The 23,401-nt window shown below is 40.0% G+C and overlaps 2 protein-coding genes across 12 annotated transcripts in view; one reads left to right on the forward strand and one right to left on the reverse strand.

Annotated features, from left to right (window-relative positions):
• Positions 1-8,118, forward strand: part of GRAMD1B (GRAM domain containing 1B) — a 301,019-nt gene extending 292,901 nt beyond the window's left edge. For all 11 annotated transcript variants that reach the window (XM_075190311.1, XM_075190312.1, XM_075190313.1 and 8 more), the window contains one exon: positions 1,723-8,118. In XM_075190311.1, the coding sequence (XP_075046412.1) occupies positions 1,723-1,806 (84 nt within the window). In that variant the 3' untranslated portion in view covers positions 1,807-8,118. The remainder of the gene's footprint in view (positions 1-1,722) is intronic.
• A 798-nt stretch (positions 8,119-8,916) lies between these two features.
• SCN3B (sodium voltage-gated channel beta subunit 3) lies at positions 8,917-23,055 on the reverse strand. Its single transcript, XM_075190323.1, has 6 exons — positions 22,485-23,055; positions 15,063-15,226; positions 14,283-14,511; positions 12,123-12,261; positions 11,736-11,827; positions 8,917-10,146 (listed from the first exon to the last, which is right to left on the reverse strand). The coding sequence occupies exons 1-5, from the start codon at positions 22,540-22,542 to the stop codon at positions 11,764-11,766; spliced, it is 654 nt and encodes a 217-aa protein (XP_075046424.1). The 5' UTR covers positions 22,543-23,055; the 3' UTR covers positions 8,917-10,146; positions 11,736-11,763.
• Positions 23,056-23,401: the final 346 nt, after the last annotated feature.

The raw sequence follows: 23,401 nt of genomic DNA on the forward strand, positions 1-23,401 counted from the left end.
TGACGCTACCACTGCTTATGATTTGAAGGGCGGAACAGGGGAGGGTACTGGGCGTATGCAAGTAGGCGATGTACAGTAAGGGCGAGGTTGAGCGTACGCACATTAGTCTAATTCAAGCTCTGGTCATCTTTCAGGTACGTGTTTTTTAGACGTATCACTTGCACCATCTACAGGGCAGGTGTAAGTGCTGAGTGATATGGTGTCTGTTGCGTATGCATGCTACAACATGTGTTTGTAAGTAATAAATTGTAAAAACTGCATTATATGTGCAGTGGGAGTTTAGAACATCTTGATGTAGATATATACTTAACTTTTTTTTTTATTATTATTAATGTTGGTATTGAAGTGTTAATTTGATATAAAACATTGTATTTAGTATTTTCTTCTTCCCGTGTGTTCTGATAGGGCTTTATATTGCACATATGGATTCGCATATCCTGCAGTCTGTACTGTTTTTCTGCATACAGCAATTACCGTATAGCCAGAGCGTACTTCTACCCAGAATTAAATGGAAACATTTCTTGAGATTCTCTTGTACTTGAATACCAGCATACGTGCGTGCAATTTCCGTCAGGTTTTGAAAAACGCAAATTGCGTTTCTTGATGAATCAGACCCGTTAGCTGTTAAGTTTTCTACCACTTGTTTTTGTGAAATGTTTCTCGCACATTAAAGGTTTATTAGGTCATTTCTGAATCCGTAATAAGTCAAATTCTTCCATTCTGATACATACTATGTAAATGGGAAACACTGCTTCCCTGGAGAACAGAACAGGAGTTTGCGACCACTCCCAGGCTCGTACTTCTGGACACAGTTCGGCCACAATAAATGAGGTCACAATAAAGGGCATTTATGTATAGTAAATGTGATCTCAGAACACGCTGACGCATTCTTCAGCTTTGGACAGACCATCAATGCAATTTTTTTTATAAACATTTTTATTGCCCTATTTAACATAGCAATTTTTATATTTTTTATTGGATAGATTAAGCTTTTTCTCAAGGCTTCTGATTTACTGTGTTCAATAATATAACTGATATGTTTATTCTTAAATCTGTCCAGTATGCTGTATGTTCTGTTCAATAAGGAACGCAGACATAGAGAGTGGTGTTTCTCCAGTAGCCAGAACTTGTGTATTTGGTCTCCTAGGACACAGGCATGTTTTATACAGACTGCAGATTAGTGGAATCGTACACAGGGTTATTGCCAGTGATATCACAGCATGCTTTCTTACTTAAGCTTTTTGTCCTGTATCAGAACCACTTTGCACATTAAGAGTTGTAGGGGTGGCTGTGGTTGTTTGTGAAGAAGAGGAAGTGGAATACTCATTAAAAATTGCTCTGTCAATTTGACATACATTATTCTGCATGACAAACCTTATTTCACTGCATATCTGGAATTAACTATATAAGCAAGCTGCTATATTAATTGCTTGTACCAGTTGTTTTTATGTACAGTATCCTCCATAGTTTACAGTAGAATAGCGCCACCTATTGGTTGCTTGGTATTACAAAGCTGTAACTTGTACGTGAGGAATCGCTCAGTCTGTTCTCTTGTTTTACCCACACAGAGAAGATCCAAACATTCATATGAAATTGAAGCCTATTTAATGTGGGTTTGAGAACCTAGCCTGTGATCATTGTGTGTGTGTGACGCGTAGTCTCTGAGTCTGTGTTTCTGCCTGTCTCTTTCTCTAATATGTAAATCTATATTTCCATCTCTAGATGAAAGATTCCTTGATAAACCTTCAGAATGGAATTGTTTCCCGGGATATTGTCTCAGAGTCGGACGACAAACCGTACCAATGAAGGTCCCTGAAGCGGCCGGCGGGAGATAGTGTGCAATATGTGTATAGAGAAGATTTATATGTAGATACATATATATATATATATATATATGTATACTATGAATACAAATTTATATTCTAGAATGAATTTTCAGAGAGCAGCTGTACAGAGGGGGGCGTCCTTCCTCCAGCTGCTGGAGATACTGGGAATGGTGTTTCTGACTTATTTTCTCAGCGTTGTTGTTCTGAAGAAAGAATAGCGCAGCTTTTTCCTCGGAACGAGGACCTTTCTCAATCCAGTGTATAATTCTGCGCCATTGCTCTACCTCCGACACCTGCATACCTTGCCGATGTCATTCTAACGCACCACTGAGATCTACCATGGTGCCCCAAGTGGATAGGTGCTGAGGAGACAAAGAGAGGTACCCCCAGAGCTAGTAGAAGAGGAGTACGGAGCAAGAGGCGCAATAGCTCCTTGTGGACCTATCTGTGAAGACTTTGCTGCCACCGAGCAATAGGTCTACAAACCTGGACAATGCAGTATCAGAGAAGCCTCCTGTCTCCTATACGGAGCAATATACGTAGGAGAAGATAGTTTTTATAACAATTTTTTTTTTTTCTTGAGTAATTTAAAGCTTGAATATTAGGGATTTATTTGTCTTACTTTTCAAATGTATGTAATTCCTTGTTTGGAATAAGCTGCGGTACCTGCAGCTCTTCTCTCTTTAAATCGTCTCGGAGGAAGCCTGTCGCACCAATGTTTGGTGGTAAGGACTAGTAATGTATTATTTATTTTCCTTTTTTGTTTCTGAACCTCGGTGAGTTTAATCAATGGTGATTCTTCCTAAATACAATGGGGGACAGATCGAAGTGTGCAGTGTTATTGGGAAATGATGGTCACGTTGGAACAGGCTTAGCTGTGGCTTTTCAGCTGTTGTGGAACTACAAGTACCAATATGCCCTGCCAGCCAGAGGCTAGAAGGGAATGCCTGAACTTCTGGTTCCAGAAGCAGCTGGCAAGCCACGTTGTTAGAATATGCCAACAGGATGCTGTTAATATGATTATGTGACGTTGACTCGGTGCCAAATTTAGATGCAAATTTGGGACTAAAGAAATCTCCCTGGTGAGCACTGCAGTTGTTCTATGCTTGTTAATGACATAATGCATATGACATTTCCTGCACCAGAAACAAATTCTACCAATGTGACCAGTTTATACATTTGTGAATGCTGATAAAACAGAGGTCTTTAGTTGGACAAATTTCTACCCGATTTCTGCGTGTCCTTGGCCTGTCCCTCATTGCATTTTGGAGCTCCGGGGGGGAGACAATACTTACAGGAGCTGCTGCTGCAAGTTCCTTCGAATGACTGTTTGTCAAACTATGAATGTGTCTGTTTAGATAAAAGGAAATCTCTGAGTATATAAGGGAATGCTGCTAGAAACTATGGAAATCTCTAGACTATGATAAGCTGGCAGCGCAGGAGAGAGCTGGCTATGGCCAGAACCCTTAGAAAGGGCTTTTAGTTAACCAGCGGGCTTTGGTTGACACTGCCATATATCTGCTTAGAGGAGATGAGGATAGAACGATTCTATGTTTGGTAGCTGGCTGCCTGTACCGTGTGATGAGGCGTCAGGTGCGTAATACGGGACTCTGATAAAAGTACATTGCCCCTTCAGAGCAGATCTGCATTCCAGTATTGGCACGGACGCATTCCTCTGTCTGCTGTAGAACTTCAAGTTGTTGTTGTCAACCCGTGGAAAGAAACTGGTCAAGGCCAAGTTAACTAAGCGTTGCGTCGTGTAACCCCAATGTTCTTCCAAGTTTAGCAAGCAGTACTGCGATTCCAAAGATAGCTGGAGGATTCAGCTGCTCCCCTTCCTGGCTGGTCTTTACATGAAGGAGAAGTGTAGATATGAGTATGACGTGTAGGCGCTGTCATAGATCGTAGGAATGGCAGAGATACTGCGCATACCTGACAGTTATGCAGATCCACTGGACTTACTGTATTTATAATAATTTATTATCATGGTTCTGTGAACAATTAACACTTATCCCCCTTCCCGCGCTACCCCGCATAGCCGGTATCTTCTTCATTACGCTGAAGCTTTCTCCTTTATTGCTTTCCACATTTAAAATAAAATGTCATTCTTACATCTCTGACCCTGTAGAAAATTCCAAAGAGATCAAATCTATTTTTATGATGGCCGTGCAAAATGCTAAAGTATATATAAATATTGCATTGTGCATTGTTTATTCGGTTAGATGTGGGGAATAATTGTATGAATGAAATATAGAGATATTTTTTTCTTTTGTATACACAATGTAATCTTTTAATGGCAACTTATATTCCCCTTGCATGAATACTTAGCAAGTGCAAGAATTCCTTTATATTCACCTATGCCATCATAGTTTTGCTGAGGATCATGAGTGGTAGTTTTGTAACCGTTATAGAGCCACTCCTGCCTTATCACTCTATTAAGATATATACATAGAATACATTGTTTTTTTGTTCTACTTGTTTTTTTTTTTCTTTATTCTTTTTTTACTTCACCTTTAAGCATTTACATCCCTGGCGTAAGACCCCGTGGACCCTGCCCCATTGTCTGAGCCATGACATTGATACATTGGCACAAAGTGACTGGTTAAACGATTGGCTTTAGTTCTGCTCCTTGTCCCTAGTTAATATTGCACTTCTGCATGGCTTACTTTTACATCCCTCTCTGTTTGTTGTACAGCTTCCTGGCTGTGCCGAGGTTCATTTTATGCTGGAGCTCCGAACGTGACCCTATGTTTGTCTCTTGTTTATAATCATGCTGCTATTTTGGGTTCGCTTTTGTGGCAACACAATCTCAACGCTTGCTGTCCTTGGCTGTATACCCAGATATTTTTTTTTGTCTATTTGGGGATAGGGAGGGAGGAGGATTGTATTGACACATCTGGGTGAGAGGACTTATTCTAAAAAACAAAAAGAGGATGCTGCATGCCAACACACATACCGAGCCCTGTCTTGGGGATAGGATTTTGTGTTTCAGAATGGACCCCTGTCCGTAGCAGAGACCTCTCTGCTGATTAGTATTAAGGCACTTATTTGCATGTTGTGTATAAACTATGTAGCTCTTAAAATGTTTCTGGTGTTCTCTGTTCGTCGGGCTGGACCTGCAGGAGACAGCAAATTATCACTCAGAATAATTAGAGCTACTGAAAGAATTTTCTGCCCTACAATGGAAATGAGCCCAGACGGTACAAACTTCCACTGCCGAGAAGATCACCCCAGTAGCAAAGGGATTAATATGACAGTCAAAGTTTAAAAGTACATTAAATATATGCAAACAAAAAATATCAGTGTGGCAGATGTCTGTTCCTGTGGTTTTTCTTATGGATCTAATGGCCAGTGTTTGTGGGCGCCACTTTCTCTCCCGCATCTTCCAAGCGTCATGTGAACACTTCGTTTAGGCAAAGAGGAAATGAAGACAGCATTATTGATTTATTGGAAAATGCTTCAAGTGGAACTTAAAATTGAAACATTCTAAGTTCCAAATGTATAAACTAGTCTGCAAAGCTTATTGGTGGGTACAAGGATTTGTAGATTAAAAAGGAAGAGAAACAATTTTCGAGATGATGCTGATTCTCTGTTTACGTAGAACCAATGACCTGTCCTCAGCAGTTCTATAGATGCCCCATAAAGTGAGATGGAACATTGAGTTGTGTATATTTTATGGTATACTCATGGGTCTGCCATTTTCAAATTACGGCACAAGTGTGTGGTATAAGTTTTATTATATGATTGGCAGGGAAGAACCCACCCGTGCTGTAGGTGTGATACTTGGGTTTCACAGATTAGAATGAAATATGTTCTGCTATGAACATTACACTGTTGGAAATAGATTTGTAACGAGTATAATTTTGGAGCACGTCTCCTAGTTCCATCGCAACTCTGGTTAATGGGGAAGATCATGTTGCATATGTATCGCACTTTGGGAGCTCCTGCCAGGAAACATGATGCACATCTGAGCCAGACAAGACGACCTTCCATCCTTAACGGCGTGTAACTGTATTTCACCCTGTTCTATTCCCAGTACCAGCTTCCAAGGTGCGCACTTAGTGGGGGGGCTTCCAGTTTCCCAGACCCCCTCCCCTTGCTGAAAGCACCACCTCCAGTGCTCAGCTGAGGCTTCCAAGTTGTCACCATCTTTTAAGGCTTTTTTAAAAAAAATATTTTAATTATATTATTTTAAAAATAAAGCACAGTTGTAAAGGTAGGGCAGCTTATTACTGCAGCGCTCAGTATCTTCTGTGATGGCCCTGTATGACCTGATCTGTCAGGTCGCTGCTGTCCCTGCGCTATAGAAAGGGAAGAGAGCTACCGTGTGAGAAGAGAAAAGTGACAGGACCAGCGTAACAGAAAAGACTGAGAGGGAATGGAGAGTGAGTTAAGTGATTTAGAGCAACATAGAGTGGGAGACAAAGGCTGAAAGGGGAACAAAGAGAGGTAGGAGAATTAGAGATGGGAATAGGATCCCCTGCTCCATGCCGATTTACCTATTAAACTATTAAGTTTAAACAGCACGGAACCCGCCCCCACCTCTACTCAAGTGAGCAGCACATGGCCTTGACTTATACTTTTCCCCCAACCCAATCCCGACTCCTTCCTCCCCCCGTGTTTGTGTGTCTCCTGTGTGTCTGTCTCTGTAATCTCCCTCTATCTCTATTTCTCCTTTATGTTTGTCTCTCTGTCGTTAATTTGTTTGGTTACCTCTGTCTCGCCATGTCTGCACATCTGCATTTACAAGTACTGCCACAATACTTCCCCAAGCAAATATTTGGAAGCCCCCCTCTAGAAATCCTTAGTTTGCCTCTGTTCCTCCCCAAGGCGGCTCCTCCTCTGCTCGAACTCGAGTCATGCGTGTGCTGGCTGTAGCTGTATACACTAGAATCATGCACATATAAATGAATGTTACTTCTTGTAATAGCCAGTCTGCTTTGACACTTGCGTGATGGTGGGATATTCACTTCTCGCACACCTGCACAGTGAGTTTATAGCACAGTTTAGTGTTGAACTGGTGCTTCCAATGTCTCCAGTAAAAGAGACGGACATACACCGTGAAGCAGTTTTTCTGAGAGGCATTTTTCCAGATTGTATCGCTGCCAATGTCAACTTCGTGCCATTCCTCATTTACGTAGCCAAACCTCTGGTTCCACATCTCGATATGGAAGAGCAATTCACAACCTCAACATTTGCAATAGTTCGGTGTAACATTGCCTTGCAGACCGAGAAGTGGTTTCCCCATAAGTGACTGTTGTAGAATCTTGCGTACACCGAGGTTCTAAGCTGTGTGCATTTGTCGTCTGGTGTTAATACAGTGAAGTCCTGTGTTGTACAAGAAGCTGCTGTAACTATGTGCAGTACGGATGGTGCTTTCATGCAGTAGGATAATAACTCCACCGTTGCCGGTTGTCTGGGCATTAACTGCTTCTGTTAAGTTTTCTTTTTACTTCTAAGTTAAAAAAGGATGTACTAAAGTAAAAATCTAAATCTATATTATTACTTATTGTGCTTTTTGCTGAAATAACTCTATTTTTATGAATCTTAAACTTTCTTGATGTACAGAAAGGTCACTGTATGGTAACGGCGAGTGAGAGAGACTAAATAGCGGTTGAATGTGAATTCTGTTTACAAGATGCATGGAGGGTAATTTTAAGTCGTCTGGTGCTGCCTGCAAGTTTTCTTCTAGTTATATCGCTAAAAGTTTCCATGGCTGCGTCAATTTGTCATACTGCATGACCAACACGAATCCTTTTCATGTGATAGAGGAGCATGGGAGTTGTAGTACGAGTGCTGTGCACAATCACACAAGTCTGCAGAGGGTGTAGCGTTAAAAGAGGGAGGTAGATTGTTACTGTATCCACTAACCAGTGAACATGTCTGATTACCTGCATGCTCCCATCAGAGTAGCCTGTCACTTGTATAGAAAGATGAATGGCACTGGAATCCCATAAAAGAGAGAGGATCATAGCAACGTATACATTGATTGTGGACAAAGCTGGAGCAGCTGAGAATTCCATTTCCGCAGGCGTATTACACTTGTGCAGCCTTATAGTCAAGAGACCTCTACAATCATGATTTGGGGCATGCGGGTTGTTCTATGGTGGTAATTGGTTACTGGCCTCTGAAATTCGGGAACTCTAACTGTAAAATAAAATCCTTTGCGCTGTGCGCAGGGGCGTTGTTTCCTGGGGGGCTGGTAAAATAAGATATATAATGGCTACTCAGCCGAATCTCAATGTGAAATAGCTAGAACTCAACTACGAATAAAAAATAAGTATTCCAATGAGGGATGTGACTCTGTTTTTTGTGTGTTGATTTGTACAAACACCCTGTCCTGTACACCACTCCGTGAGCTCCTCATCCGCTGAGCACAAATGTCTATTGTAACCCGCTTCCCAAGCTAGAAGAGTGCCTGCTTGTCTGCAAGTGGGTGGGGACTTGCTGTGATGACACAAATTGCATCATCAAGCCACACCCATCTCAGCAGATCGAGGCTTGATGCAATTAATGCCGTCATACATCTTGACCCGCCCATTTGATGCAAAAGGCAGCATCCAATCACGCCTACCTCTTCTGTTCATATCTCAGCTCCACACCTTGAGAAAGTAAGACATGTACCTATTGTTCTGTCATCAGTGATTCTGCAATAAGTGGTTTGCATCATTGTCCTTCAATTGGATTACAGACAGGAAATCTGCTGTGTGTAGTAAATTATCCCCCCACCTTCCATGATTACAGCTTTAAGGCTGTGTCCACATCACGGATTTCAGAAGATTATCTGGCTAATCACCCTCTAAACAACTGTTCGGCCGATATCGCACTAGTGTGTACACTGCAGTGATGAATGATTATCATTCCAAAGCACCTGGTATCATTTCATGTGATTTTTAAATCGGACTAAAAATCTTGTTCAGCGATGGAACAATGTTGTTCCAATTCTGCAGTGTGTGTGCACTCTCTATCGGTAGTGTACATAGATCTCTCTGGAGGGTGCAGAGTCAGGATCTTTGCAGCTGATGGTTATGACAGATGAAGAGCACAGTTCTGAAGGTAACTTCAGTAAAATGTCTACAGTGTGTAAACATGAATCGGTGAGTGGGACTTTTTTTATTTTTTTTTATTGAGTCGTTGGTAAAATCGATAACACATCGGGAGAAAGTTACTGTAGTGTGTACCCAGCCAACTCAAATAACTTCAGTTCTGTTAACCAACTGAAGCCTTTACATATATATCTGTGAATGTTTTTAGCTGCTTTTTCATGTAAGCTAACAACACAAGACATACAAAGAAATTCGGTGTCTTCCCTTTAGAACTGTCCTTTACTTAACATGGTAAATACACTGTATAAATATGTATTTTTACACACATTCTATTTTTGTTTCAAAGAAAAAAGCAAAGCCACATTTTTATTTATCTTAAAAAGTGGCTCAGACAGGTAACAGCTAACCCGATAAAGTGTCAGGAAGACATCGCCCCCATGAATTATAATCTCCAGTTCTACAAATGTCACAGTCCTATCCGTTCACTCCAGTGATACCTGGTGCATTAGTGAGGAAATTGTGATAATACAAAGCAACGGGTGAGTGCAGTAAAGAAATTGTTACTTCATAACTTTAAAAGGATGGACAGATCACAAACTTGGTGCCAGCCAATAGCTCCATGATAATTTAAAAATCTACATAGCGTCTGCCGAAATTATCACAAAATCACAGCATGCCATCGAAGAGATGGTGTGGTCACAGATTCTACGTACGTGAATTCACAATATAGTGTAAAGTGCCGTGTACTGGGACTGTTACATTGTTGCCCGTGTTTTAAAAATAGTTGTCAGATACAACAAACCTTCACTAGACCAGTCATCTGTCAACTCCACAATCTGTAACTGTGCAGACAATGTGACAAAGGTTGATAGTTCATTATACAAAGAATCATCTTCCTGGCTAAATATGTGGTGTTGAAATGTTTTTAAATAAGGTTTTTCGTACCCACTTGTCAGGGAAGAAAAACTGTAAATCAGTCATTTTTTGACCACTCATCTGTTCTACATTTTGGCACCTCTGCTATGATAGAATCCAAGTTCTGGATCTTAATAGTGTTTCTCCAGCTTGGGTGTGTTCTTCAGAGAGCCATACAGTACATTGTACAATACGGAGATGAGCTATTGGATTAGTGTTACAGAGTACATCAGGCGGTATAGAGGGGATGTTATAGGATAAAGAGCTATATCGTTTGGATACTCAGGAGAGGGGTCTATATGGCAAACTCCGGTGTGTATGTTGATAGAAGATTGATCTTTATCCGCTTCTCAGGACACCTAGAGAATGAAGACAAGACATTCTATGAATTATCGTGGAATCGATATGTAATAAAAACAGCTTCCTTGAAGTACTTAGTATGATAAAAATGTTTATATTCCAGGAAATGCATATTTACCATGGAAGAGAGATGCCACAGTGCCGTGGCATTTAGAGGACTATTTTAGCTGCGAACATTATGATTGGTTAGTGGAGCAGCTGCAACAAGCTTGGTAATCATTTTGTTCCTTTACTGGCGTCCTTTGACTAAGAAGGCACTGAAAGCTGGTTTTAAAATTTGTTCTCTTTAAGGTGCGTTGCTAAAGTCTGAGCACCACATGTTCAACTTCTGCTCGCTCACAGTGTCCTCAGTTTTGAAGTGGGTGAGATAGAACAGCCTCTAGTCAATCAGATCAGTGGAATGCTCACCGCAACAAGCTATATCAAGAAACGAGCATGCCAACGTAGTGTGAGGCAGTGACTTGTGCACTCTTGTGATTGTGTTATCAGGATAATAATATGATATGAGGAGGGGAATCGAGGGAAGCAGGCAGCCACAGACTGAGCGTTACATACAGGGAGGAGCAGGGTCCTCTAACAGTACAAAGCAGTACTTATAGGAGCCTCCTATAAGTGTAGGAAATCTATAGGTATATTAAATGAAGGTCATACACTGAACTTGTTAATTGTAATCTCCATTGTAGAGATTTGAAAACGTCGGGGTTGTCAGATGGTTTTGAAAATGTTTAGCTGGAAAATGCCAGTAAGAGTATCTATTCCCATAGAAGCTAGAGCTGCTCACAGCCAAGCAAATGTCACCATCGACAGCACTAAATGATCCAAAGCTTTATAGCTGTCAATCATCACTGTTGTGTACAACCCCTTTAAGGCAAATCAACGTAATTACTAGCACCTTTTACTTATATGAATGATGTTGATATGATTGAGAGAAAAGACTGCTGTGCAAGGGCTCACGCTGTCAGTGTCCCAACTTTAGTGCAAGTGCTGCCAAACAGTCAGAAGTCACAATCACATTATTCCACTGCAAGAGTACCAATCGAACAATGACTAGTCACATTACAAATGGCTTTCATTGCAGCTGATCAACACTTCGTATCACTAATTGTTATGGAATTATGTCAAATTAAATCTAATTAAAATATTTAACTTTTTACACCAATATCCACTGTATTTTATGTCTACAGAATAACATTGAACATCTAGGGGTAAATGTATCAATGTCCGGATTCTTCAACTCCAGCGAGATCGGCGTCTTCAGCGCTTAAATTTAAAGCGGCGCTGCCTTGTAAAGGGAAACTTACCTTTACAAGGCAGCGCCGCTTTAAATTTAAGCGCTGAAGACGCCGATCTCGCCGGAGTTGAAGAATCCGGACATTGATACATTTACCCCCTAATGTCTATAGACAAAAGGAACATTAAGGTGATGTATGTGCAGATATATTCCTACTATTTCCCTGCAATCCCTGCTTATATCTCCAGTTTCTGAGTTGACACAATAGATTAAGTCCTCATGCCCACTGACAGGATTCATACCTTATTCACTAGTAACATTTCCATAGTACATTATAACCACCTTACTGAAACGTACCTCTGTGTGTTCACATCCCCTGGTTTCCTTACTCCTCCACTGGAACGGAACAGTTCTCCTTGTTCTCTGAAGGTATTGCTAGATAATCGGTGCTGTGGAAAGAATGATCAGTGAAGATCCTACCTGCAAGATGCTCGTACTGCTTTGAATTCTAACTCAACATTAATTACTTAATTTGTTTTACAGCTTATACATTCTATCCTGTGTGTACATGGGCACACACAGGATGGGCAAATTCTGAGCAATTTAGCTTAAATTGCAGTTCCATTGCCCAGACAAATCTTTCTGTAAGGCTACATTAAAGTTGGCCAACAGTCATTTATACACTTTTATTGGAATGTATATTGCTTTTCGATTTCAAAAGCTAGAAGGGAGGTCAACACTTACACACTTTCCTGAGTAATTTCTTCAGCCTTGGAGATCTTTCTGTAGCAATACACAACTTCTATCAGAAGCCATAAGGTGAGAAAAGCCAGGAGAATATACATCATGATTTCGGAGAGGACAGAAGTAAAGTCTTCATTCTCTGTTGGAATAAAAACAAACTTTTTTCAAACTTCTTTCAAATAATGGCCCAATAAAATGTAAAACTATTTTCTATCCAATATTTCTCTGCGTTTTATCAAGTCTCTGCAGTGGATGTTTTACTTTTCCTGAACAATAAAATATTTCCATAATTTCTTTTCTGTTTGTGTGCGTCAGTATCTTCAATGTTTGTTTGATATATTTTTTTTGTAGTCTTATGAAGTATTGAGTCACAATTTGCAGTGTAACTTATATTTGTATCCCTGATATTCATTGTAATTATGATTTTATTAAAAAGGAAACTTGTTTATTTTGTATTTCAGACCAATGAGTTATATCATATGGGCTATCTCCCTGTTGAAATGAATAAATAACAAATGTTAAAGTTGTTTCTACTTGTGAGCTGTAGATTTTAGCGGACATGCATCGAGTGAGTTTGAAAAGATTGTAGTCTAAGCTCAGTATTTGGCGCTCAGCTGTCATTAAAACAACAGGAATTGGTCGCGGTGTAAAGACCTTTCCATCACGGTCAGTCAAGCACACATACGCACACTCCGTTGTCTAGTCAAAAGTAAGTAACTTGTTGTGCAATAACAATGTTCTTTATTTTGGTATTTTTGATTTATACCATTAACGTGGTGTGTTCAGGGTGACGTGCACTCAGGAAACAAGAGTCAAAGCCGCCAAGAAAATGTTTCTTTTCCCTTTCACTGAAATCACAGCTTGCCCTCTTGCTGAATGCATTTGTTTCCATGGTTAAGTTTCTAAACCCTCTCAGCAACTTTATAATTAAATTCATCACCACCTACTCGTCTCACGAGTCTGACTGCTCATTGAGTACAGCTTCCGACAGCAACAGTCAGACCAATGGAACCGGTACTGGCACAAAAAATATCATGGATGTCAAAGGGAGTCCGCGCTAATCACTGGACTTTGGCCAATTCATATCTTTATAGATAAGCCAAAGGTAGCCTACTCCCAAGAGAGACAAAATCATCACAAGTTTATAGACTTGTTTTTTAGTCTTTTATATGAAAAATTGACATTTCTCAAATCTTTTTCTAGACTATGATGTATTGTTATAACAAAGGACTCATTATTGTTCTTGATAAATTATGTGTCAAAGTCAATTGGTGTTGTAAGTGCCATGGAAATCACCAGCTGGCTCTGAGTCTCAACAAATATTAGGCCATGATTCCGATCTTCTTTTAAAGAACGTGTAATCCAGGATATTGTCCGAAGGGTCCAGCTTCCACCGACAACCAAATCTCAGGCTTACCTGCTGTTCGGGTTATACTCCACACCGATGCCTCAGTAAGTCAAATGCTGGTAAGAGTAGGGGGGGAACCATAGTCTAAATAAGTAGCAAAATGTGAGGAATGTGGACTTAAGTAAACAATCAGCCTTTTACAACAAAGCTCTCTCTTTGCCATCATCTGACTCTTGCACTCCATTGATGATTGGTGTTCTCATTAGTGGAAGATCTAGAGACAACAGAGGGATTGGGGTGGACTCCCCATCGCCCAGCCCAATCCACACCCCTAACTGGGGAACTACTTTTTGTTTGTACCCACTTAATAAATACAGCATACACAGACTGGATCAGCTGAGATTCTTTTCAGCACAGACATTTAACAATAAGTTTGCTAACTGGATGCTTCTTTTTGTATCTTTTTTTCCATTCAATCAGTATGTCCTGTGCACCTAATACTTCTTTGTCATGGTAATAGAACTCCTGTTATAGTCATGTCTGACATAAAATGGAGCTGTATACTAAATATAACCACTGAAATCTCTACATCAGAGTATTAAGTTACATAGGGTCCTGAATGTATACTATCCATTCCCCAGTCATGGCAGTAGCCAGCTGTGAGACTATTAAATCATCTGTGTGGTTTATTTATAAAACTCCGCAGTGCCGGGCAGGCGGTAGAACAAATTCTGCAAAATACAATCAGACGTAGAAACAAAAGAAGGACATAAATTAGCAATAAGCTGTTTACAACAGCAAACCTTTCTTACCTACTTCAGTGACAATGAGATTGATTTCTATGTTGCTTTGAATAGAATGTTGGTGAGCCTCGAAATGGAGCGTGCGGTTAACGGCACATAAAAATCGCCCAGAATCAGCAATTGTTACATTGTGCAATATAAGGGACACATCCTGTAGATCTTTGCTCCCACTCCACTGTAGACGACCTTTGAATGGGCTTTTAGGTTCACTGTGTTTTCCCTCAATGAACTCGTAGATCTAGACAGTGACAAGGCAGAAAATTTGTGAGCTGTTACAATTTAGTAGGAAAACTGTGTCATTCTGATTATATAAAGCAAATACTGTACAATGTTTGAAGGCTACTGTTACCTTTTAATATATTTTAACATTATATTCCTGTAGCTTTAATAACATCTTTCAAAATACACCCCATGTAATTTGTTTTATTTCCATGTGGCCCTTGAGAGGTAACTGTCTCATTGTTCTATTAGTTTTCCCCTGGTTGTTATGGGAAATGTCTCTTCCTTAAGATAAAATACTTATGACTCGGTGATGTTTGTAGTGAGCTGGTAGTCGGCATTCTCGTCATTAGCCAACATAAATGGCTGCTTCTTTAAGTAGAATTTGAAAGAAGGATTGAGGGCTACAAAATAAACCATGCTTATGAGTTTTTTTCTATTCAGATTACTAATAATACCTTTGAAAAAAAGTATTTGAAGCCCTGCAAAGCCTTCCTCAACACTAATGAACTAATCATAGTTGTTAGTGGTTAATGCAACAATTATTTAAAGTTAATGCAAAATACATACAAGTGAACGGTTTCCATTGTTGGGTTGATAGTACCACTCAACACTGGTGATGGCGAAAACTTCCTCCCTCTGCATGCAGGAGATGCACAATAATGTCATGTTGTGTCCTTGCACGGCCTCCGTCCCAGAAGGAACCTCAACACACACAGGTGAGCAGACTTCAACTGCAGAATGTTGCCAACACGTGATTGAAGGGGTCGTACATAAACCAAATGAAACAGGTAAGATTGGGGGTTGTGGGAAGATACAACTCCACAGTAAGGGGGGGTCCAGTAGGGACACACACAAAACAAATACAACAGCAACAAAATAATAAAACACGGTCACATTAGCACCAACAATATTTCATCAGAATGTAAACCAAAGTTTGGTAACATAAATGACGACAAGTATAGGAACGGCAATGGGATGGGTAAAGGCACCATGAAACGGACAAAATACAGCAAAAGAGAGACAAGAGGGATAAACTTGTTAGTTCATATATTGCATCAGTTAATACAGAAACAAAATAACCCCCAGACAAATTGCCTATTTTCTTTTATCACCCTTTCTTATCTGGCGTCCGATAAAACATCAGGTTTAGGTGTTACTGATTTCAAACCAAAATACCAATTTCTTATTGTATATTATCTCCCTCTCCAACTTGTGGCAGGTGATTCCTTATATATTTAGTGGATATGCTTGGGGAGCACTGCCTTTTAAACCAGTTAAGATTCAACCCTTGTTGAAATCCAGACTGAGGTCATGTTCATATTTAGTGTAGGAGTGTCAAGAAAGGGAAGACTTTGGCGTGAGTTGGTCAGCTTAACGAACTGCAATATGTGGAATGAACGTTCCTCGTTTTTAACACAGAGTACAGCTTGAAGAAGCTATAATATGAATAATAATGTCTTTGGTGATCTAAATTCTTTTTATTTACACGTCCTTCTTGTACCACAGTTCTAATGTCTTTTCTGTTCATTTTATTATGTACTTTTGGTAGAGTACAATAATGTATAGTCTTTTAGACTGAAATACAAACCAAATATAAAACTGCATGCTTACAACAGACTCTGTGTCCATCTGTATTTATTTGTTCCTCTGAGCTTGATGATTCAGGGTAAACTCGTTTATTTGGCTCCCAAAATGGTTATGTAGCTCAAGTGACATTGAATACAACATTTTTCTGTTGTTTATTTCATTTCTATTCTATTTCATATAGGAGATGGCAGGAATAGAGAGGGGAATAAAGATTACAGGTGCTTTGATTTCTCATCCAGACCGGAAATACTAGCTCCTCTAGCATTTCAGAGCACAAAGTGTGAGTATATTTATCGTCTTGTATTTATAATATATATCAGTAATATAAGTACACCACACGATTCAGTAATTGTAGTGCCACCTTTAGTAACAACTTGAAATAACCATTTTATGACTTTCATGGATAAATGTATCAAACCTTCTCAAAAGCAAAAGTGGAGGTGTTGCCCATATCAACCAATAATATTCTAGTTATCATTTTCTAGAATGGACTAGATAAATGAAAGCTACAATATGATTGGTTATGTCTGTCCCTTACATTGTATTTGAGCAAATTTGCCCCATTTTTCATTACAACATTTTTCATGTTGAAGTGTATTTATTTATACAGTGCTCCTGCCTTATTTATACATAATCGTTGTAGCTGTAGAATGATGGATTTCATATTGCTTGGAAACGGCCTTATAACCCTTTCCACACTGATGGCCACAATTACATCTCCCACATCTTTGCAGATAGCTTTTCTCCTTGGCATTAAAACTCTAGACTGATGTGAAAAAATGTTGCTTTTATTTAATGTGGCAGCACTTGCTAATACTCGAATAACTGCATCGCTTAAGTGCATTGTTTAGCAAATTCTGGCTATGAAATATAACTTATGAGGTGAACATCGGACAAAAGAGGTTACAATCTACTTTGAGCCATTTTAAAATCGCACAAACACAAATCCCTGACCATATAGAAGGTTGACAGTGACTGCTGCAGTGGGAGAGAAGAAACGGTCTGAATGGTGGTGATTAAGAGATATTCAAACAGTGAATAATTCTGTTTCCACCGAATGGCTCCGCGTTTACAATGTAATAGTGTGTAACACTAATATCTATTTATCAGATATATCATCAGAGCACAGAAACTTCTGCGGGTAAGATCTTTGTCAGGATTCTATTAAAATATCCCTCAGACCAGACTCACAGGGTTCAGAAACCAAGTTAGTCATCTGCAGGAATTAAGTTATCAAAGTGTCATTGTAAATGAGATTTTATTCTTCGTATGCATTCTCTACATTCAATGAGGTCAATGCGGCAGCACGGTGGCTCAGTGGTTAGCACTTCTGCCTCACAGCGTTGGGGTCATGAGTTCAATTCCTGACCATGGCCTTATCTGTGTGGAGTTTGTATGTTCTCCCCGTGTTTGCGTGGGTTTCCTCCGGGGGCTCCACTTTCCTCCCACACTCCAAAAACATACTGGTAGGTTAATTTGCTGCTATCAAAATTGACCCTAGTCTGTGTGTGTGTCTGTGTGTGTATGTTAGGGTATTTAGACTGTAAGCTCCAATGGGGCAATCAGTGGCGCTATATAAATAAATGGTGATGATGATGAAATGCTGGCCCTCTCTGCTAGCAGCAGATAGACACACTGAAAACCCGACACACCCTTTAGCCCTGAGCATGGTCTTCTTCATGGGGTAGCACAGTGGTGTACCTTACATGTGGAGGTCCACTAGTCCTCTGGACAAACATTTCCACTGCTTATTGATGTATAGTTGTTCTAAAGTGCACTTCCAATGATTCAGCAATAATAGAACTTCCCTGTATGCTCGCCAGCATTAGAAACTCTATCTAGCTATGGATCTCATGTATCATCACAGCCATTTGCCCTGCATTAGTTGTTGGCAGTATACAGCAATAACTATGGCATGCGGGCAACTGTTCAGACGCTGGTATCAGAGTAATGTTTGTCATGTACATTAAGAATGTATTAGAACAGGATTGTGTTTCAGCTGTCTGTATTTGCTGCCAATATAGCTCTACTGGCCTGCAGCACGCAATAGGCATCAATATTGTCAACTATATTTTGAAATACACTTTTTACATTTGAATTTTTTGTATAAGAATATTATGGGGCTTGGGCTGATTCTGGTGGGTGCTTCTGTTACCCAGTATGCTCTCACCCTCTTTGAAACTTTTCCTGGTAATGGTTCTCGGAAAACATTCTTCATTGTAGAATAAAAAGTCAAGGGGTGCTAGGCAGGTGTATTTAAATATAAAACGGCCACAACAGTGATTTGTAATAAAAAGATATTTAATAGAAAACCATCATAATACAAAAATAATAAAAGATCATAAAATATAATAACAGGAATAAAGCGGACAAAGGATTATCTAGTTATATAATCCTGTGTCCGCCTTATTTGCTACGTACATTTTCCTTACAATGTACTTTTTCTTGTACATAACAGAATATATTTCTTCTGTAAACAAAGTCGTGAGATCTAAACCTTTTGCTATATTTATGTTCAATCCTTTAATACCTGTTAAATGTTTTCAGGTTGAATCCTCCCTATAAAATGCTGTTGTGCCTGTCTGTTTTATTTTGTTTAGTTTAGGGTGCTATTTTGTCTATATTTCACTCTTTTTTGCTGACCGTCTCTGACCCCATTGTCTGTTTATGCAGTTATCTCAAGGCAGGGTCAGGTCGGGGATTTGGCAGTAAAGGGCTTGTAAGACAAGACGTCTGGCTGTATATACGAGTAAATTGAGATATATTCTTTATCATTAAATGGGTGTAATGATAATATAAAAAATAATGACCTACAATAATAACAATGGAACCTTTAGAAGTAGCCATTAAACAGGAGGTAAGATACATCTCCCATATCTTGAAGATGAAGTCAGACACACCTGTATTGGAGGATTACCTGAGTTCTTGTTATGAATAATATATTTGTCTCACAGTGGAAGACTATTTAAATATTTAAACATATTATTCTACTGTAAAAATTAAACCGACACATGAAGGTGTGAGTTATAATCATGTATCATTACCTAGTCCTGGCATTGGTTTAGGATGGTGTTACCTGGACATTTTATGAGACTCCATCCTGCTACATATTGTGGTATATTTATAATTGTTTCCATTTATTTTTAGGTTTTCTTTGTTGCTTAGCTATCTGACATGTTTTAGATGTAAGAATGCTCCCAGCAGTCAGGGAACTCTCTTCCACATTCATCCTGCTGAAATGATTGTCCAGTGATGTGCCCCGCTGTGGGGCAGTCAGGGTACAATCAGTAATCCTTGGCACGTCACCATAGACTTCTCTTGGCCCCCATGTACAGTGAGGGTTGTGAATAACTAAATCAGGCCCTAGAATAGTAACCTAGCACCCCTAGCCTTTGACTAGGAGTGGAGGGTGCTTACTGGTTCCCCCTTACATGTTTGGGACACCAAAAATAGGCAACAAATGCTTTCTACTATGTTCTCCCATAAATGACCAAGTATTGGGACAATCCAGTGTGAATCCTTCAGAACTAATCTTGCTATCTACAGCATTCATAAAGTAATCCACATATACACAAATCATTCACAATTGTAGCCCTATGTACCCACTGTAGATAATAGAATATTAGAAGTGACCTAAGAGTTGCCTGTTTCTACGCAGGGTACATGCATCTAATGCTATATATAGTGTCCGTTTCAATGCTAACATACTGGCATTTATTTTTAAGGATATAATTGACCTTTACATATTTATTAATGGCATTAATAATGTGTATTATACAGGGGATATAGTTCCCCCCAGTGTAATTTATAACGATATACATGGAAATAGATATGACTTCACACCAAAGTTTCTCAGCTCAGTTACTTAAGTACAGCAACAAGCCCAAATCTGTACTGAAATTTCTACATATAGTGTAGTGATAATGGGCCACATGCAGTTATCTGTAGGCCCTGCTCTGAGTCAGCCTGGGTTATACCCCCAGTAGTAGCAGAGCCTAGTGATTGTGGAGCCAGCTGTCGGTAACATAATGGCATGATTGGAGCTTGGCCACATATCCTGGATCCCCAATCATTACCCACTAAACTGTGTGTTTCCTATGCAGACGGTGCACAATGAGGACGACAAGTGACCTCACATTTTGACATCACCAGGACAATTTGTGTCAGGAGGTGGGACCTGGTGAATGCAGCTTGCAGCGGTATCGGGTCTTTGTTAGCAGACAGCACTAATAGATCAATGTAAGTTGGCTCTAATGCTATACAGATTGTCACCAGATTAAGCTGGAAACACAAGAGACCTCTGTGATTGTTCATGGTCTTCACTGGATAAATACTGGTCTGGCCATTAAGTAGTAAAACGCCTCTGGATAATCATACACAGGTTAATTAATGTATTTGAACTTGGTCAGCAATTATCCAACCCTCAATATGCAGTACTGGGTAATATGTTGGCGCTTTCTAAATAAAGTATAATGCAATTAGTAACCTGCTCCGACAGTGGAAAATCCTGATAGTATGACTGAGAACCAGGGTGAACAATGCCCTCTCTAGAGTTCTTATAGTAAATACTGGATGGGATGGTGTTACTGCTTCCAGATTATAAGTGATTATACCCACCCCCCTTACCCTGCTGTTACCAGCTTAAATTTGGACGCTGACAGCCAGGAGAGGAGAGAGCTTGTTGACATTGGGGTGGGCTCTTCAAAGTCCTGCTAGTATGTAGGCAATGACTGGCCACAGCCAATCCTACTACGCACACGTCAGGTGGGTCTGCCAGGACTGACAGCTTTCTACTACATTCTCATGGTGGGTATCTGGAGCGGGTACAGTGGCTAAATGGGTATATAGGAAGTCTCCTAAATAGCAGAGAATGTCCAGTGATGAACAAACTCCGCCATTACTTCCCACCCAGTGTCCTTGCTACGGCACTTCTATTCTATGTCAGTATACGTAATAGAACTTTAGGTGCAATCTTTTCCCAATACATACTTGACTGAGGTACCATATACTTCCCCTGGCACTCCTATGCCACTCATCATGCATAGGTTGTGAATGCCCTATGAAGAGGGATAGGAGATGTTTAGATGGGTACAGGCCAGTGAGGCAAATCCAGAGTAGGGTGCCAATGAGAAGGGTAATATATAAAATATGTTTACTGCTAACATACAGTATGGTCCTTGTAACCACCTATGTGTAGTATAAGTGTAGTGTGATGCTGTATATTGGGGTGTATAGGTTTATGTTAAGCTGCACCCCACTTGTACAGAATTGGAGGCCGCACAGAAACAAAGGACATGTAAGAAAGTCGGCAGGTACATAAGAGGAATTTTACAAATCTGTAAATACTGCTGCTTATGTATATTATTTTTCCATTTGTATTTATTTATAGACCAATGCAACAGAAAAAGCCAGAATTTAGCATTTCAATTATTTGTGGTCTGGTTTGCAAGACCACAAATAATTGAAATTCTAAGAGTCTGTGGGCGCATTAATTATTTGTTGAAAAGCAAAGTATTACTCCAAGGCAATAGCAGCTAGACTTTACAATGTAACATTAGAGGAGCTAAATTTACCTATTCAAACAATTAGACGTGTACATCTCTTTGTAATGACTTCACAATTTGTATCTCATCCAGCTACGTCCTATTACATTACTCAGGATTATATGATTTCAGATGAAGGGCTGCAGTTTTTTTGAAAATAAATATCCCTTTGAACATGTTCTGTTAAATATACTGGAAAGTTATTGCCTATAACCTACTATCTGGAGGGACATAATCACATTGTTCTCTTGTGTAACAGTGGCCCCAATGGCGATTTGGGAATAAATCTATAGGAACACCTATATCCTGACCCTATAGATGGAAATTTTGTGAGCTCAAGGTAGCCCACTACGGTACTGGGCCAGGGGGGAAAATGTTCCAAACCAGCCCCTGGGTACTACCATTTAATGGACTATATATTAATCTCATATTACAATGTTTATATGTGAACTGAAACAATATACTTGTCATTTAATTCCATTACTTGTGACTACAAGATAATATTTTGATAGCTTATAAAAAGGAAAAGGACTAATTGTCTGATTCAGGCTCATGTCTGTGTAGTTTACACTATGGATTGTGTGTGGGAATTACATATGAATCTACATTGACATAACAGATGTTTCTGTAATTGCATTTACATTTGATAGGGATACAATTGCATTGTATACTCTGCATTTGCTGTACATAAAGTTGTAACATTCATGTGATGCCCTCTGTTACAAGCCCTCCACTAGACCATACATAGTTTTGCAAGACATTTGCGATAAAGTATTACATACACTCCCGTCTGATCCCCCATTGTTCTGGAATTAGGCAGAAGGAACACATAAGGATTGACCTAGAAATAATCACATACCAAATAGGAGAAGCAGCAGAGACAGACCCCAGAACATTGTGTTCCTCCAGGTAGCCATGATGAATGTAGACCTGTCCAAGCCTTCCAGGGGTGGTCTTGTTAGCCAGAGCTTGAGGTTAGGCTGTGAGGTGGAAGGAATGGATGATGACTGTAACCCCCTCCTACATTGTCACTGCTGCCATGTTCTCGGGGTGGAGACCCTACAAGAAGTCATGGATGTCTTTCAGCACCTTGGAGAGGGCCGGGGGGATTGAGACAGTAGGGATCCGGATTCTGCTGCCTGTCAGCCCCGTTAGGAGCAGCCTGTGTGTGCAGCAGGTCAGTATGGAGGCTGCTTTGTGTCTGGATATTGGGCGGCTGAGTCACGCATCCTCCTCATCAGGACGCCAGTAAGAAATGACCTCGTCCCTTTATGGATACATTAGTCTCCCGCGATCTGCACAAATCTAATAAGCCTGAAAGGTATTCAGCGATCACAATGGGTAACTGGAGAGGAAGACTTGGTACTAGAAGAATAAATGATCGCAGCGACCACTAGATGGAGGCAGAGAGCAGCGTGTGTGTGTGTGTCATCGACAATTCCAATGGAGTGGGTCGGATCACTGAGCGTATGGGCTGTGCTGTACCTGCTGTCTGCTGATCGTCTTCATCTGGATACATTCACATATCTCTCTTTTAAATAGACGAATTAATTCAATATAACGGGTGCACGTGCTCCATAAATTTAATTACCAATCTTGCACAATTTAGGTATCTGAAATATTTCAGCTGCTGCAGAACCTCTTAGGTCAGCAGTGAATAGGCGCCTTTTTGTCTGATTTGGTATATGTTGTGGATAGTATACAGGTTTATGCAAACTGGATGAATTCTTGTTACCCCTATTTGTACCATTCAGCAGTTGTTTATTTTGGACTCTT

Source organism: Mixophyes fleayi, chromosome 11 (genome assembly GCF_038048845.1).
Source record: "Mixophyes fleayi isolate aMixFle1 chromosome 11, aMixFle1.hap1, whole genome shotgun sequence".
NCBI classification, from domain to species: Eukaryota; Metazoa; Chordata; class Amphibia; order Anura; family Limnodynastidae; genus Mixophyes; species Mixophyes fleayi.